Source organism: Arvicanthis niloticus, chromosome 2 (assembly GCF_011762505.2).
Source record: "Arvicanthis niloticus isolate mArvNil1 chromosome 2, mArvNil1.pat.X, whole genome shotgun sequence".
Lineage (NCBI taxonomy): Eukaryota > Metazoa > Chordata > Mammalia > Rodentia > Muridae > Arvicanthis > Arvicanthis niloticus.
Window position 1 is genome coordinate 59,387,286 of NC_047659.1, and position 16,852 is coordinate 59,404,137.

At 41.9% G+C, this 16,852-nt stretch overlaps 2 protein-coding genes across 2 annotated transcripts in view; one reads left to right on the forward strand and one right to left on the reverse strand.

The window, feature by feature from the left end:
* On the forward strand, window positions 1-8,014 carry Med19 (mediator complex subunit 19). Its single transcript, XM_034495904.2, has 5 exons — window positions 1-217; window positions 5,241-5,497; window positions 5,654-5,750; window positions 6,042-6,136; window positions 6,696-8,014. The coding sequence occupies exons 1-5, from the start codon at window positions 1-3 to the stop codon at window positions 6,762-6,764; spliced, it is 735 nt and encodes a 244-aa protein (XP_034351795.1). The 3' UTR covers window positions 6,765-8,014.
* Zdhhc5 (zDHHC palmitoyltransferase 5) overlaps window positions 7,929-16,852 on the reverse strand; it is a 27,468-nt gene continuing 18,544 nt past the window's right edge. The window contains exons 4-12 of the mRNA XM_034495901.2: window positions 16,455-16,612; window positions 14,710-14,882; window positions 14,464-14,566; window positions 13,432-13,523; window positions 12,796-12,928; window positions 12,324-12,447; window positions 10,938-11,050; window positions 9,657-10,516; window positions 7,929-9,233 (exon numbers count right to left, since the gene is read on the reverse strand). Of these exons, the coding sequence (XP_034351792.1) occupies window positions 9,068-9,233; window positions 9,657-10,516; window positions 10,938-11,050; window positions 12,324-12,447; window positions 12,796-12,928; window positions 13,432-13,523; window positions 14,464-14,566; window positions 14,710-14,882; window positions 16,455-16,612 (1,922 nt within the window). The 3' untranslated portion in view covers window positions 7,929-9,067. The remainder of the gene's footprint in view (window positions 9,234-9,656; window positions 10,517-10,937; window positions 11,051-12,323; window positions 12,448-12,795; window positions 12,929-13,431; window positions 13,524-14,463; window positions 14,567-14,709; window positions 14,883-16,454; window positions 16,613-16,852) is intronic.

The window sequence follows — 16,852 nt, forward strand, 5'->3', positions numbered from 1 at the left end:
ATGGAGAACTTCACAGCGCTGTTTGGAGCTCAAACTGACCCCCCACCGCCACCAAGCGCCCTAGGCTTCGGACCTGGAAAACCTCCACCGCCACCTCCTCCTCCTCCGGGAGGTGGTCCAGGCACAGCCCCACCGTCGACGGCGACCTCGGCCCCCGCAGGAGCCGATAAGTCGACGGCTGGAAGCGGCCCCTTCTACCTTATGCGGGAATTGCCAGGTGAGTAGTGGGCCAAAAGTAGCCCGTCAGATAATAGTTTAAGTGACAGTTGTGGCTAGCAGCCTGCCGCGCTAGGTGTGGAGGGCTACGCGTGGCCAGTGGGCAACAGTGTCAGAAGCCCTTTGGCGATTCACATCCCTAAGAGATAACTTGATTTTCTAGGGTGGGTTTGGGTTGGGTGTGAATATCTGGGACTACCTCTAGCGAGAAGTTCTGTGATCCGGGTTCTCTGACCCCCGTTTGTGACTCTATAAAAACGTGAGCCGTTGTTTAGAACTCGGGAGAACTGGTTTAACATTTCTGGAGACGCTAAGATTTTAGTTTAAAGTCTGTCACGTTAACTGTTGGTTTGTAACAAGTTGCCTTCCTTGTCAGGGACTCGAAGATTAACCTGTTCAAAGAAAGGATTAGAATTGAATCAGTTCTTACATTCATAAAGTTACTCGGGGGAAATAGTGGGGGGCGTGGCTCAGTGGTAGAACTCTTGCCTGCCATGCATTGGGCGGCGCGTTCACAGAATCATCTCTGAGTAGGTAGCATTCAAGAATAAACAAAGCTATCCGTGAATGGGCAGAGAGGAGATACTAGATACAAGAAACTAAATCAGTAGACCTGTTGTGGGGCGGGGGTTGAAATGTCTGAGGGGCTGAAGACTCACTGGACAAAGAGGTGAAGGCAGAAGGATCTGGTGTGTCTGAAGACAGGGACTGTATACTCACATACAGAAAATAAATAAATCTTTTAAAAAGTTATTCCAATTAATCTATTAGCAAAATAGTTTGAAGTTCACACCAGTGCAGTGTGTAACAATATGTAATACCGTAGTCCTTTTACATAGATAGGTATTGTCTGTATTTTATAATTGAGAACTGAAACACAAAGAACTGACTGTGCTGTAGCGATAAGTGTCCAGCAGTTTCCTTATTTTAGTTGTTTCGTTCTTATTGGATTTTTGAGACAGAGTCTCTCTATGTAGCCCTGGCTTGTCTCAAATTCATTGTAGACGAGGCTGGCCTTGAACTCACAGAGATCCACTTGCCTCTGCCTTCAAGTATGTGCTACCATGACCAGCTTTTTCCAGCAATTTATTTTTTGAATTACCTGCTCTAATTGTACTATTTATTTATAATTCACTTGATAGATACTGAGTATCTGAGGCAGTGCTAGGTATGTTGGGATTATAAGAAGTACAGATTATTAAGCCTGGTCTTTAGGTGGCTTATTTTTTGAGATTCAGGGTACATGGTCTAAGGATTGTGCTTGTATTTTTGTGGGTGTCAGTCTTATTTACTTATAATCATGCTTCACACAGGAAGCAATGTTAAAAACTACCTGATAGTTTTCAAAATGTGTTAGCCAAAAACGACAGCAAGAATAAGATGTCATTTGAACTGAACCCTGAAGAATTTATAAACAAAATTAGAAAGTCGTTTTCTCAAAGGAAATAGTGTTACAGTTTTGTTGCTGTTTTCTACCCAGAAGATAAGTAGATCCATCTGGCTACATTAGAAATTTTGCATGGAAGATTAGTGGCTGATTAGACTCCAAAGTTAAGTTGTAATAAAATATGGTTAAGAAGGCTAGGGATGTAGTTTAGTTGGTAGAGTACATGCTTAGCATGCATAAAGACCTCTCTCTATTTAATCTCCATACTTGACAAGCCAGGCTTGGTGGTTTACTTCTGTAATCCCAACCCTTGAGAGGCATAGGCAGGAAGATCAGGAATCCAAGGACATCGTTGGCTACATGAGGCCTTTCCTTAAAAAGGGCTGTGGGGGCTGGAGAGATGGCTCTAAGGTTATGAAGTTAAGGCTGTTGTCCAGAGGACCAAGTTTGGTTTCCATAACCCACATGGGAACCTCACAATTATCTGTATGTAACTCCAGCTCCAGGGATCCCAATACCCTCTGCTGGCCTCCATAGGCCATCAAATCATATGTGGCATACATCCACACAACACACACATATACACATAAATAAGATAGAAAATAAATCTTTCAGGATGAATCAAGAGTCAGAGGTAGGTTGATCTCTGAATTCAAGGCTAACTTGGTCTACATAGTGAGTTCCAAGTTATTCAAGACTTTAGAGAGACAGAGACTCTGTATCAAAATAAAAAAATTTAAATAAATCATTTTTTTAAATTACTAGACTCAAGTACCATGGGAATTTAAGTAGAGGTTTATTTTCCCCACTCCCACCCCCCATGCTTAGAATCACACTCAAGGCCTTCCACAGGCTACATAAGCACCTAAGCACTGTACCACTGTTTTTTGGTTTCCAGTGTTGCTTTCTAAAACTACAGAATGTCAATTTCAAGAATTGGAATAGAGAGGCCATAATACTTAGAACTTAGTGAGCAATACTTAGAACTTCAAGAAAGGAAGAAAAAAAAGAATCTGCATGGAATTGACATAGAATTGGGAATTCAAAATTTGTTTTGCAGAGTCATGGCTTCTTTAAGAGGTTTATAAATCATTTTCAGAGAAACAACAGTTCAAATAGAAATCCCTATTTATTTTTTAGTGTTTATGTATATGAATGTTTTCCTGCATGTGTGTATATATGTACTGTGTGTATGTGTGCGTACGAGCGCCTGTTATCCAGGAAGGTCAGAGAAGACATCAAATTCCATCTAACTGGATTTATATGCATGTGCCTGTGAGCTGCCCTGTGGGCGTTGGGAATGGAACCTGGGTCATCCACTGAGCATCCTGCATCATTTACTTACTTAATTTCTTTTTCTTTCTTTTTTTTTGAGGCAGTCTCAGTCACACAGGATGGCCTCAAACTCATGCATGCAGTCAAGGATGAGTGTGAGCTCCTTGTTTTCCTGCCTCTTCCTTCTGAGTGCTGGAATCACTAGGATACGCCACTTTGATATGCTTGAACTCCTTTCTTACAAGTTAGGAAAAGCACTGGCTGTGGTGGCTCACACCTTTAGTGCCAGCTCTTGGGTGGGGTGGCAGAGGTAGACATATCTCTCTGTGTTTGAGAGGTAGACATATCTCTCTGCATTTGTTTTATAACAAAGCAAGTTATAAGACAGCCAGGGCTGTCAAACAGAGAAACCTTTCTGGAAGAAAAAAAATATATATGAAAAGCAACAAGTGCCTTCCCAACTGAGCTGTAAACATAACCAGCTGGAAGGAGGAGCACCAGCAGTAACAGGACAAATGAGATAAAACAGAAGGTGTGCCCAGAGCTGGGAGAACCTTGGTGATACTAAGGCTCCAACACTGTTGCACATCCTTCTTCTCAGTTATTTCACAGTGAAGAGAGGGAAATGTGTAGAGTAAGACCTAGACCAGAAGAAAAGTGCTTGTTTATGTCAGAAACATTTTAATGTATAACCTGAGCATTAACCAGTCATGTGAATAAGACACCATCCCTGCCATCACAGTTCAGAACTTGAACTTTCCCAAGTAAGTATCCTAAACAGGCCATTTTACTGTATGCTGTCATAATAATGAGTGAGGTTGTATGTTAGATATTTCTACTCTCTTATTTTCTCCATATTATTAGCATATTTCTATTCTTTTGAAAAAAAAAAGTCAGCCATTGAATATATTGTATCTGTAACTGAACTAGGTTCTGTTATATTGATCCACACAGAGATGTTTGAGACATTTTATGAAAAGCAGAACAGTATTTGATACAATGTCAAGTAAGTTAATCTGATTAGCTTTTTCCTTTTTTCAGTTTCTATCTCTGCCCTAGTTTGCTCCATCACCTTTCCATCCCTCTAGCCCATGGTATAGAATTTTGTGTTTGTTTATTATATGTTACTGAGGTGGGGTGTTTGAGACAGGCTCTCATTAGTTAGCCCAAACTAGCCTTAAATGCAGCTGCCTTGCCTCAACCTTCTAAGTCCTGGCATTACCTTACAGGTGTGCACCACTATACCTGGCTATTGTGTTATTACAGGTTTAGTGTCTATAATACACTTATCTAAAATGTTTCCAGTTTTACAGTTTTTCAGATTTCAGAATATTTGCAAAGATTTTTACCAGTTGCACATCCTGAATCCAGAAATATGAAGTATGGAATAATCCAAAATACGAAACTTTTTGAGTGCTAGAATTCACTAAGTTTCACATTTCAAATTTTTGACCTACGGATGCTCAACCTATAAAATTTGCTTGTTTTTCCTGTTTGGTTGTGTGTGTGTGTGTGTGTGTGTGTGTGTGTGTGTGTGTGTGTGTGTGTTTACTTGTATGATTAACAGCCTTAGCTGTCCTGAAATTAGCTTTGTAGGCAAGGTTGGCCTTGAACTCACAGAGATCCACCTGCCTCTGACTCCCAACTGAATGCTGGGGTTAGAGGCATGTGCCTATATGCCTGGCTTTTGTTTATTTTATTTAAAAAAAAAAAGTTTATAATTGTGGTGGCTTGAATAAGAATGGCCCCCAGAGACTCATATATTTAAATGTTTAATTACCCAGGAGTGGAATTCCTTTAAAAAGATTAGAAGGATTAGGAGATGTGGTCATTTGGGATAGGCTCTGAGGTTTCAAAAGCCCATTTCTTTCTGAGCTGAGGATAGCTCTCAACTCCTTCACTAGCACCATGCTTTCACTATGCTACCCAACATGATAATGAACTAAGCCTCTGAAACTGTAAGCAAGCCTTCTCATAATTATGAGTTGCTGTAGCCATGTCTCTACATAGCAGACAGTGACTAAGACAATAATTCTCCTTAAATAGATTTCCTCATTTACATTAAAATATAGTCCTTCATGGGGCTGGAGATGGCCCAACAGGATATGGGCTCCCTTGCAGAAGAGCCAGATTCAGTTCCTAGGGCAGCTCACAGCCATCCTTAACTCTAGTTCTAGGGGATCCAACCCCCTCTTCTGACTTGTACAGGCACCAGACACACATGGTACACATACATAACATGCAGACAAAGTAAACATATATTAAAGTAAATTTGAAGGTTGTTTTTTCTTTCAATTTCCTTCTGAGTTACTAACAAAAAGTTATCTGCTTTTGGTATAATCTCATTATTACTGTTTTCTAGGCAGCACAGAGCTGACGGGCAGCACCAATTTAATCACACACTACAACCTGGAACAGGCCTATAATAAGTTCTGTGGGAAGAAAGTGAAGGAGAAGCTAAGTAACTTCCTGCCTGACCTGCCAGGGATGATTGATCTCCCTGGCTCCCATGACAACAGCAGCCTCCGCTCCCTCATTGAGAAGCCTCCTATTCTTGGTGGCTCTTTTAATCCAATCACAGGGACCATGCTGTCTGGTTTCCGCCTTCACACTGGCCCGGTGAGTCTCTTTTTGGGGAGTAAGAAAGCAAATGGCCTGAAAGGCTTGGAGGTAGTTTTCTGTTGAAGTCTGTTCCTTCATAATTTCCCGAGAACAGATGATGGGAGAGAGGATTTTCTCTCTCTACTCACCTGGACCTTCCTTTGGTTCCCTCAGTTGCCAGAGCAGTGTCGTCTGATGCATATTCAGCCTCCCAAGAAGAAGAATAAGCATAAGCACAAACAGAGCCGTACCCAGGATCCTGTTCCCCCAGGTAAGGAGCACCTCTTACTCAGACACTGGCTCAAGTATGGCCTGGCCTTTACAGTTAAGCTTAGTTACTCTGGACTCCCAGATTTTCCCCAAGAAGGAATTCATGTAGTGACATTTCTTGGGCAAGGTAGTGACTTAGCACAGGTGTTCTAGTAGCACCTCTGTATCCATTCCGGACACTTGAGAAAAATAGTAGTTAGGATTTCTAAAGTTAGATTTCCCAGTAACGTTAAGAGTTTATAGTAGTAGATCTTAAGCTCAACAGGTTATAGGCTCTTAATGTTTCCCATAGAAACACCATCTGACTCAGATCACAAGAAGAAGAAAAAGAAAAAAGAGGAAGATCCTGAACGGAAAAGGAAGAAGAAAGAAAAGAAGAAAAAGAAGGTAGGGGCTGTTGTGGTTGGAACCCATTGAGTTTTCCCTATGTAATTTTTTTTTATTATTTTTTTGTATTTATGAATACATGTGCTTCCCCACATGAGTGCAGTGTCCAGAGGCCTAAAGGCTTAAGCCCTGGAGCTGGAGTCACAGGCCTATGATGGTGCTGGGAACTAAACTCAGGTTTTCTACAAGACAGTACATGCTTATAGCCACGGCCATCTCTGCAGCCCCTTATTGATAATTTTTAAGATACTGTTTCACTAGGTTGTCTAGGCAGCCTTGGACTGTGGTCCTTCTGCCTCCATCCCCAAGTAACTGAGATAACTAGTTTATGCTAGCAGGCTCGTCTTGTCTTATTTAGATTTTTTTGTTGTTTTGTGACAAGGTTTCCAGATGTAGTCTTCGCTGGCCTGGAATTCACTGTGAAGACCAGGCTGGTTTCTACCTCAGAGATCTGTTTGCTTGCTTCCAGAGTGCTGGGATTAAAGCATGCACCACCACATCCACCTAGATCTATCTTTTAGTTTCTGAATGTTGTTACTCTTTTCTTTGTTTTCTCCAGAACCGACACAGTCCAGACCACCCAGGTATGGGCAGCTCTCAAGCCAGCAGCAGCAGCAGCCTCCGCTAATAGGACTGCTGGACTTTGCCAAGGAGGGCTTTCCTGTGATACTGAACCTGCTGATAAAAACTGTCTTCCAGGCACTTGGACCCTGTTGTGGGGGCATTCAACAGCTGGACAGAGGCCAGCCCCTGCTGTGCATGTGACTAATACACTTTAGAGAAGGGTCATGCTTTATGGTTTAGTCCAATTGGCATTTTCATGGATATCCTTTTTACAAGAAGCTGTTTTATCATTTTTTTTTTCCCCCTTCTTTTGTGTAATTTGATTCCAGGACTTCAGTGTTTTGGGTTTTTTTAAAGCGTGTTTCACAGACTGACTAGTATGGCTGCCACTTAAGAGCCAAGTGCCATTCTATTTGAGTCAAAGTTTAGGAGAAGGCACTAAGATGCAAGACATTTTGGATCTTGTCATCACATTATTTCCTTAGCAGGCTGGAAAATCACAATGAGAATAGAGAACATGGTCTGAAAACAACAGTTTGCTAGTGTTTCCTACCACAGACACAAATCCTTTGATTATGCTCAGAGCAAAGTGCCTGGATGATCTTCACCTTCCATCAGGAGACTGGCCCAAATAAGGTTTATACCAGTGTTTATATACCACAGGGAACTGGGCATCCAGTTACTAGTATATTTTAGCAGGAAAAACCAACTAGTATTTATCTCATTATGCCCGCACCTTTTTCTGGAGCCTGAACCCTAAGACTTGTGTATACTAGGCAAGTTTATCTTTTCCTTTCCTTCCCTCTCAGACTTTTTTTCCCTACATGCTTTTTAAATGAACCTCTGGTAAGAAGTTTAATGCTGGATTTGGTTGTTTTGAAAAAGTTTTGGTTTGGGTTGAGACATCACACTATTGCAACCCTGGCTGGCTATGAAGACTAGGCTCCAAGCTTGAGAGACCCATCTACCTCTACCTACCAAGTTCTGGGATCAAAGGCAAACACCATCATGCTTAGTTGTCTTTACTTTCTAAAGAGGAAATTAAGGAATAACACAAGAGATTTCAACACACAGGATGTTTTTGTTATGAAAAGCTAGGTTTTTCTCACCCAGCAAGGCATTTAATTTTGATAGCCAGAATAAAAACAGGACCAGAGAATGAGGTTTCCCTTTTGACTCTGCAAGACCATTCACCCTGCCTTAACCAGACAAAACACAAGTCAGGGGAAACTGGTTAGATCAGGATTTATTTTATTCCTTGTTGGTTTAAAATGGCTAATCAGAATAAAAAAATTAAAGGGTCTCTGTATAGAAGCTGGAGTCTTCCCTGTTTAAAGGTTACAACCCAGCCACTACCCCCTCTACCCAGCACCATATTGAGGTGGGCTAAGGGGTAAACCCCAAGGGACAATTGGAGGGGCCTAGGCCTGCCACTCCTTCTCGCTATCCCATTTTTGGCATATGATGAAAAATATTGCTTTTTGGATTCTTCTCTCCTGGCCTTGGATTTTAAGATTTTTTCTGTAAATTATAGGGAAGCATTGGGGCTCATTGAAGCCCACCATAATCCCTGTCTCCCAAGAATGGAGGGTGGGATGCCTGGTGTTTCTTAAACTAGGCCAAGCTCTCTTCCTGATCTCCCACCACCGTCATGGAACTGTGACCCCTTTCCTGGGGAAACTAGATGTGAAGGAGCCTAAAAACCTCTCCAAATTCTTTCATCTGACTGAGAACCCCAGATGGACTGTTTCTTTCCTAATCACTTAGCACCAGCAGAGGGCGCTACTTCCTTAGTCGGTAACTGGGACAAAAGAGAGGGAACCATGGAGAAAAGGAAGACTTTAATGTCTCTCTTTTCCTGCTGGTCTAAGGAAAGGGAAGAATAAAATCCCCCTCCTTATATATATATATATATATATCTATATATCCCTCCCTTGTTTTCCCATCCCAGGATAGATATATAATTTCTTTGATATTTATAATATATATATATGTACACACACACCTGGTAACGGAGAAGAGGAAAAAAATAGAATCCGTAACAATAATAAAAAAAATTATTTCTGGTTTAAAAATGATCTGGTTCCCTCCAGGGCGAGCAATTGCACAAATGTCCACTGAGTCTGGTCCAGGGATCAAGGAAGGGAAGGTCTTAAAAGATCAAAGGAGGGGGAGGTGCCACCCCAGTCTCAGGGCCCCAACTCTCCTTAACCTCATGGCATTTTGTAAAACAAGCCTCATCCTCTTGGAATCGGTGGTTTAAAAAATGTCCATGCAAAGTAGGAGAGCCCCTTGAGGGAAGGAAGGTGGCCACCTGAGGCCCTTTGGTGTAGGTGCAGAGGTGTGGGGGAAGGGAGGCGCCAAGATTCACACAGAAATCTCATAAGTTGTGCCACCCACCCCTGACACCTTCTTGACTCCTCCCCTTGTGGGGCTACTGAGAGGTGGCTGGCCTGGGCCAGGGGAAGCTGAGCCTATACTCTTGGGCTGCCCATTGGATTTGCTGTAGGTGGTCTTGAGCTGTACTTCATCTCTAGGGGAAAAAGAAGAAACAGACATCAGGGAAAGATGCACAAAACACGCACAAAACACACACAAAGGGTCGAATATGGGGGTGGGTGAGCTTTTTCACATATTTTCTTACCCAAACAGTCCAGTCCCTTTTACTTTATTGATATGCTTAAAGTAAGACTGATTTCTCTTTCTCCCCAATCCATTGCTAACCACAGCTCTTGTATACTTAATTTCTGGCCAATAAAACTTTTAGGAAGGCAGTATTAAGGGAGTATTATCAATCTCCAATCTCTTGAGGAGGAGTTGTTCATGAAGGCAATCATATGTGAAAAGAGTTCTCAGAATCCCCAGAGTCTACCTATACTAAAGTCATGTACAGCCAAAGGCCTGATGTCTTCTGCTAATTAAGCTGAATGATAAGGGAGATAAAACAAATACTTACTTGGGTGTCAGTAATGGCTGCAATGCTACTTCCTCTGTCTCAGAGACACCAGATGGGGCTTTTTGGCTGCTATAGGACATCGATCGGCCCAGATAGGGGGCAGTTGTGCCTGGTTCAGGGGACCCTAATCCCCGGCCTCTTAGCCCATCTGGTTTGCCAAAACGGGGGACAGCTGGGCGTCCCAGTGGAGTCTTGCTCAAGGGTGATCTCTTGGAATCATCTGAGGAGGAACTAGTACGGGGGGCGTGGCCTGAGCCTGGTGTTGACTGAATGCCTGAGTCTCCCAAGCCTGGTTCTTCCTCACGGCCTGCAAGTGGAGGCGACTGTCGTAGCAGCTTCTCTCGTTCCTGGAGGGAGGCCACAATGTGGCGAGACAGATTGTCATAACGGACTGGTGAGGGCTCTCGGTGTGGTGGGCCAGTTGGCAGCAAACGTGGGTGCCTCTCGGCTTCCCGTTGCTGGGCCAGCCGGGCTGACAGGAAGGGAGAGGTGTAGCCTAAAGGTGGGTCTGGCTCAGGCCCTGCCTGTACTGACTCAAAATCAGGGCTGTCTGAAGGAGTAAGTAGACTGTCATAAGATAGACTTCCATTGCGTGTCTGATTGGCCAGGCTCTTATAGGAGGTGGAGGTGGTGCCCTCTGAACGAATGGACTGCAACTGGCCCAGCTCAAAGCCCGTGCCCTGAGCTGACTTGAGGCTGGAGGATCGTGAGCCACTGGATAATGGGTCAAAATGAAAGCTTTTGCCGAAAGTGGGAGACCGGAAGCTCTCTGGCTCCAAGCTGGGTTCTGAGCGGTAGCTGGGATGGCGGCTGCTATCTGCAATTGAAGTTGGCTCCTTCAAGCTGTCTCCACGACTCAACTGTGGAAAAAGAGTAAAAACAATCTTAACAATCCTTCTGATAGCTGCCAGATATCAGAGCCTAAAGACCCACTGAAGAACAGAATTACATGCCAGTAATATATTTCAAACTTGGACATCATATGGTTTGCCCTTAACTAAAAGCTGTGACTTGGAACAAATATCTCATTTTATGATGCGAGAAATGAGGCTTACAGAAACTAAGTAACTTGGCAGAAGTCGTTTCTCAAATCAGATTTGACACTAATTAGTGGTTTTATCTAGTATGCGTCATTGCTCCTTTTTTGATGAAAAAACACAACAAGGAAATTCAACTCCATTAATGCCAATAATCAGTAAATGCCCTTGGCTTTTATGTTCCTTCCTCCTTCCCTCTAGAACTAGCATAGGTTATGACCCCACTTCTTAGAGTACACAGTACCTTGGCGCTGGAGGAATGAGGCATGGCGGCTGATGTGCTACTGCTGCTGTAACCTGGCCGATACTTGTACATGGTAGGTGTAGGGGGGCTGTCCTTGCCCAAGAGACTGCTATCTACAGAGGGAAAACCCAGAGAGACTACTTTTAGTAATGTTAATTCTTTTAACCTTTATGGGGTTTCTAAAAGTACAGGGAAAGGACATGGTAGAATCAAGTATACCTAATAAAAGCAAAGTCTAGGGAGCAAGATTTTGCTGTAGTCTAAAGACTCAGCTGGACCAGGTCCTTAGATACAAGCCTATAGTCTCAGCTACTCAGAAGGCTGAAACAGGAGGACAAATGCTGAGCAGATATACACATGAAAGCCAAATACCCATATACATTTAATAAAAATTAAAAACCAATGATAAGGCCAGTGGCGGTAGAACACCTTTAATCCCAGCACTCAGGAGGCAGAGGCAAGCAAATTCCTTTGAGTTCAATGACAATCTGGTCTACACAGTGCTTGTTTCTTTGTTTTGTTTCCGTTTGTTTTTCCAGATAGGGTTTCTCTGTGTGACCCCATCTATCCTGAAACTTTGTAGACCAGGCTGACCTTGAATTTAGAGGCCTGCCTGCATCTGCCTCCCTGGTGACCCATCCACTAAAGGCATGAGCCATCATTGCCCGGGAAGGGGGTAGAGGCATGATTTTTTTATTTTTTTAAGAGCAAAGATCTATACTAGTTTCAGAATTTACAGTGGGCAAATGCATCAAACATACTAAGAAATTCTCTGATTCAGGCAAACTCTCAAAAAATAAATGCAAGTAAAAGCCTAAAGACCTGAGTTCAATTCCCAGGGTCCATAAGTGGAAGGAAACAACCAATTTCTGGAGATTGTCCTTTGATCTACACACCCAAGGCCACCACCAGTGTAACATACACACATACCATCCACATAGACAACATAAGATTGTAAAATGGAATTCTCTGTAAAGTCCAAATCACTGTCTATTGCTAACTGGCATCCCTCCTTTTCTAGCTATTCAAAGAAAACTGCTTGGGCTGGAGAGATGGCTCAGCGGTTAAGAACACTGACTGCTCTTCCAGAGGTCCTGAGTTCAATTCCCAGCAACCACATGGTGGCTCACAACCATGATCTGATGCCCTTTTCTGGTGTGTCTGAAGAAAGCAATGGTGTACTCATATACATAAAATAAATAAATAAATATTTTTTTTAAAAAGGAAAAAAAAAAAAAAGAAAACCGCTCAAGTAGCATCCACTGGGTGTTCTCAGCCATAATTCAACTACTACTTCCCAGCCCTTGCTCATTTTCTCCTCAGCTTACATGGTACTTCATTCCTGTCTTCTATCTCTAGGATCTCACAGATCAAGGCAGCCCTTACCCTCATTAGTAGCCAGGCTGAGGTGTGTTCGAAGCCCTGTGTATCTGCTCAGGTCCGGCTTAGGAGGAGGTGGAGGTTCCGCATCTGCAGACTGGCTCTCTGTTATCTCTAGGCTTCCCTTAGACTAATAAATTAAGGGAGGGAAATCAGATAGGGAAACTGCATTAAGGTAATACTAAGTCAGCATAATGTAAATACTGGGACAAGAGTCAGTTTGGGAATAATAAGGACAAAAAAAGTTGAGTGTTTATCATCTGAAAAATGTTACATCTTATGAAGACATGGAAGAAAATGGCTCAATGTCTATTGTCATTAAACTTGAAATCTAATGAAGAAAATATCTGTATTTAAGTGACTTTAACACAAAGATGTTAAATGCAAAGATTTAACACAAAGATTTAATGCAAGTGTCTATCTCTGCCATGGGTGAAATTCCCTGGGTTTACCTAGCTTTACTTTCCTAATTTCTCACCTTAGTCCTCCTCAGTTCTCCCTGGATGCCATTATCCATGATCTTCACAGTTATCTGCCCATCTGACACCTCTGGTCGAAGGAAAGGTGGTCTGATTACAATGGTCTTCTCTTTCTTTGGTCTCCCCAAATACCTGTGTAGCAAGAGTGAGAAGGCTTTCACTTACTATTTAATTCAAAATTTCTACTTGCATACCATCTAGGAAGCATTGTGAATATACAATAAGCAGTCATGGGCTGAGGTATATAGCTCAGTGATAAAAGAACAAGACCCTCAATTTAATCTTAAGCATCAAAAAGCAATCCTATCAGAGTAGTGTAAAAGTTACTGCTAAACTGATTTAATTCAATGAAAATCTTCAGCAAGAGTAGGCCTTTACAGGCAGGTATCTAGCACTCTGGAGTTAAATTGTATACATCCTCAGTTCTCTAATGCCATTAGCTATACCTAAACAGTATCAACTGAACTCAAGATTCACCAAAAGATCAGAATGTCTCTTCCTTGTAGCACTCACCATTCTAAGAGCAAACCCTTCCTAAAAAGCCATTTTCCATTAAACTTCCCTTATTCAGAACAAGCCCAAAGGAGACAAAAGTTTGAGCAAGAATGAACACTAGTCCACAGGTGTGGGTGTACCTGGGTGCTGGAGAACTGCAGAGGACACGGCTAACATTGTTACAACAGCCATTGGTGAAGGGATTCACACCTCCCCGGAATTTACCTGTAACCTAGGAGATAGAAAGAACCAGGTAGGTCAGACTATGCCAAAAGGCAAATGATTGTGCACCTATTCTTTCAGGTAAAAAATTGATACTGATGATTAAGAACAGAGGGAGTCAGGGTTCTCAGTTCAAATTCTAAGTCTACCTCATGGAAACCGACCCCAATATCAGTTTCCTGTATAAAATGGGGTTAAGTACCTTTCTGAATATTGACTAAAATCCACAGATGAATTCCCTTATATAAATGGGTATAGTAACTGCAAATAGCCTATGTACACTAATTCATCTCTCCATCATTATACTATTATACTATACCTAATACAGTATGCTATATAAAGAAGAGAGCAATGGTATACTCATATACATAAAATAAATAAATTATATAAAAAAGAATTACTGTATTATTAAGGAACACTGCTAAGAAAAAGGATGTATATATTCAGTACTGATGTGATTTTCCCTCTAAGTCTATACCATCTATATTTGATTGAACCTAAAGAATCCACAGATAGACTGACTTGCAAGATAAGACTAGCAATTAAGGTTAACTACTATTATAGCACAAAAATAATCTCAAAGCAGTACTATGTATTTCCTAAAGTCTGTTCCAACTCGCTTCTATAAATTCACAGACTAAATATTTGTTAAAAGAATTAGAACAAGATCATTTCTTAAGGTTATTTTTCTTCCTTTTTGGAGACAGGGTCCAAGTAAATCAATCCTATTGCCTCTGTTTCCTAAGTAAGATTACAGACCTGTACCACCATTCCCAGCTTTAATTCTAGTTATTGAGGACCGAGGCCTACTTCATTCACTTTCCCCACTACTGTTAATCTCTACATCATCACATAAGTATTTGCTGGTATTCTATTTGTGAAAATGTTATGTTCTTCACTAGTAAGGGCTTAAGACATGCCCTGTTCAGTCTCCTGCCAGTTCTTTTTACCTGTTCATTGGTTGTGCGTCCCCTAGCCACCAGCACCACATGAAATCCTGTGAGGCCAGCTACAGGGATGAAAAATAAGCCAGCCACACACATCACTGCCATTCTGATTCCAAGTAGTCAAGGAAAAGAGAACAATGTTATCTTGCTTTCCCCAGTTCTATTGTGACCACTTTCCCTTTATCTTTCCTGACTCAGGATTGAACTTGACCCCCACCCCTCCTACAAGCTAAAGGCATTCAAGGATACGTGACAGCAGTGCGGACCCCTGAGAGTTCCTCTATGTGATAGAGGACATAAAGGAGGCCAAAGCCAAACACACCCATGATGTGGGCTGTCAGGGAAAGGAGGAAAAGGAAGAAGTATCTGTAGTTCCTGCGACCAATACAGTTGTTCACCCAAGGGCAGTGATGATCAAATTCCTAGGAGCAAAAAAGATACAGAATAAAAGGCATTCTTAAAACATAGCACTAGAGTTAGCCAGATGGTTCACTGGATAAAGGTATCTGCCACCAAGCCTGACAACCTGGGTTCAATCCCTGGGACTCACATGATAGGAGACACCCAATCAGTGCAAGTTATCTTCTGACCTTCACATGTGTACCAGGCACACATGTACATCCACCTGTCCACCCCCCGACCCCCACTATCCCACATACATAAAAAAGAAAACAAAGAAGAAATAACCCCCACCCAAAAAAGCAGCATTAAATCCCTTCTATTGAAAAGAGGAACTAAATAACATAACTTAAAGTTTTACTTTTAGATCATTTAGCTACAAAAATTTTAAAAGTTTTAAAAACTTAAATTTAAAAATATTCAAAGCAGTTTCTCTTTGCTCTATGTTAACTGAAAGACCTTCTGGAGGTTGGCCAAAAGCAAAATTCTCAAGTTGATCTAAAGTTTGGCATGGTGCTACAGGTCTACAACTCCAGTACCTGGGACACAGGAGGATGGCCACAAAAGTTTGAGGCCAGACTGATCTACATAATGTGTTCTAGGCCAGTCAGGGCTATATGATTTAAAAAAAAAAAATCTATGCAACCAAAACGACAAATGTTGGGAAAACATTCAAGATTTATGGGAATAAAAATAAAACAACACAGAAGGATAACTACAAAAATGGAACTAAACACAAAGCCATGCTTTTTGTACACTAAGTAACCACAGGATGGATGGCTAAAACTGAATCTTGGGGGCAGGGAAGCTGTTATTAGAGCTAAAGCTTCCTGGTGTAATAACAGAGTTCATGCTCTAGCTCTCATGTGCTTCACTCAACATACCATCTGACTCAGCTGGGCCATGCAGATTAGGCAGCTTGGCAGGACTGTACTTCAGGAATCTACTTTAGGGACTACAGAGATTGCTCGGTGATCAAGGTGTGTGCTGTTCTTGCAGAGGAATTTGAAATCGGTTCACAGCCCTTATATCAGTCAGCTTACAACTTCCTGGTCCCGGCCTCCTCTGTCACCAGCACTTCATGTGCAAATACCCACAAATACATATATTATTTATTTATTAAAAAATAAATCTTTGTTTAAAAACAAATTTATTCTGGGGGGTGCAAGATGGCCAAGTGCTTAAGAGCTCTTATTGCTCTTTAAGACCTGGGTTCTGGTCCCAGCAGCCACATGGTGGCTCAGATCCAACCATCGATAATAACTTCAGTTCCAGGGGATCTAACGCCACCTTCTGGCCTCCTCAGGTAGTAGGTACACACAAAAATAAAAAACAAAGCTTTTTAAAATTTATTTTTAAAGAGAGAGCTGGAGAGACCTTCCAGAGGACTCGGGTTCAGTTTCCCACATACAAGCTCACAGCTGTCTGTGAGATCCATTTCTAGTCTCCAAATGTACACAGTGCACAGATATAGATGTAGGCAAAAACATTCATATAAATAAATAAAATAAATATTTTAATTAAAAAAGAACCTACCATACAGTAAGGACAAAGACAAGTTAAGATAGAGAGTCTCATCCATCCAGTGTTCTTACCTCCACACAGTTGTCACAAACACTGCAGTGGGAGCATCTAGGAGGGCGGTAAAAGCGGCAGGTGGCACACCATTTCATTCGCACCTGGATACCTTTGATCTCCACTGTTTTGTAAAGGGGAGCTCGGAAATCATCTTCTTTGTCTTCATCTTCTTCGGCTAGAAGAGAGAAATTTAAAATCAACTATGCCCAAACTATTTCTAGGAACATAGGATGTTCAAAACATAGCTCCTTAAAACTTCTTAGTGTGCGTGTGTATGTGTGTGTGTGTGTGTCTGTGTATATGTCAGAAGAGGGTATTGGATCCCCTGGTGGTGCTGGAGTTATAGATAGTTGTGAGCTGTGAATCCAACTCAGGTTCTCTGCTATCTTTCTAGCACCAAAACATAGTTTCTTAA

What these genes read in the sequence shown, in the direction of transcription:
- Med19 (XM_034495904.2), top strand. Translation starts at nt 1, where the DNA reads ATGGAGAACTTCACAGCGCTGTTTGGAGCTCAAACTGACCCCCCACCG. An exon ending in TCCGCCTTCACACTGGCCCG is followed by an intron (nt 5,498 to 5,653) that starts GTGAGTCTCTTT and finishes TGGTTCCCTCAG; the next exon opens with TTGCCAGAGCAGTGTCGTCT. An exon ending in CCAGGATCCTGTTCCCCCAG is followed by an intron (nt 5,751 to 6,041) that starts GTAAGGAGCACC and finishes TGTTTCCCATAG; the next exon opens with AAACACCATCTGACTCAGAT.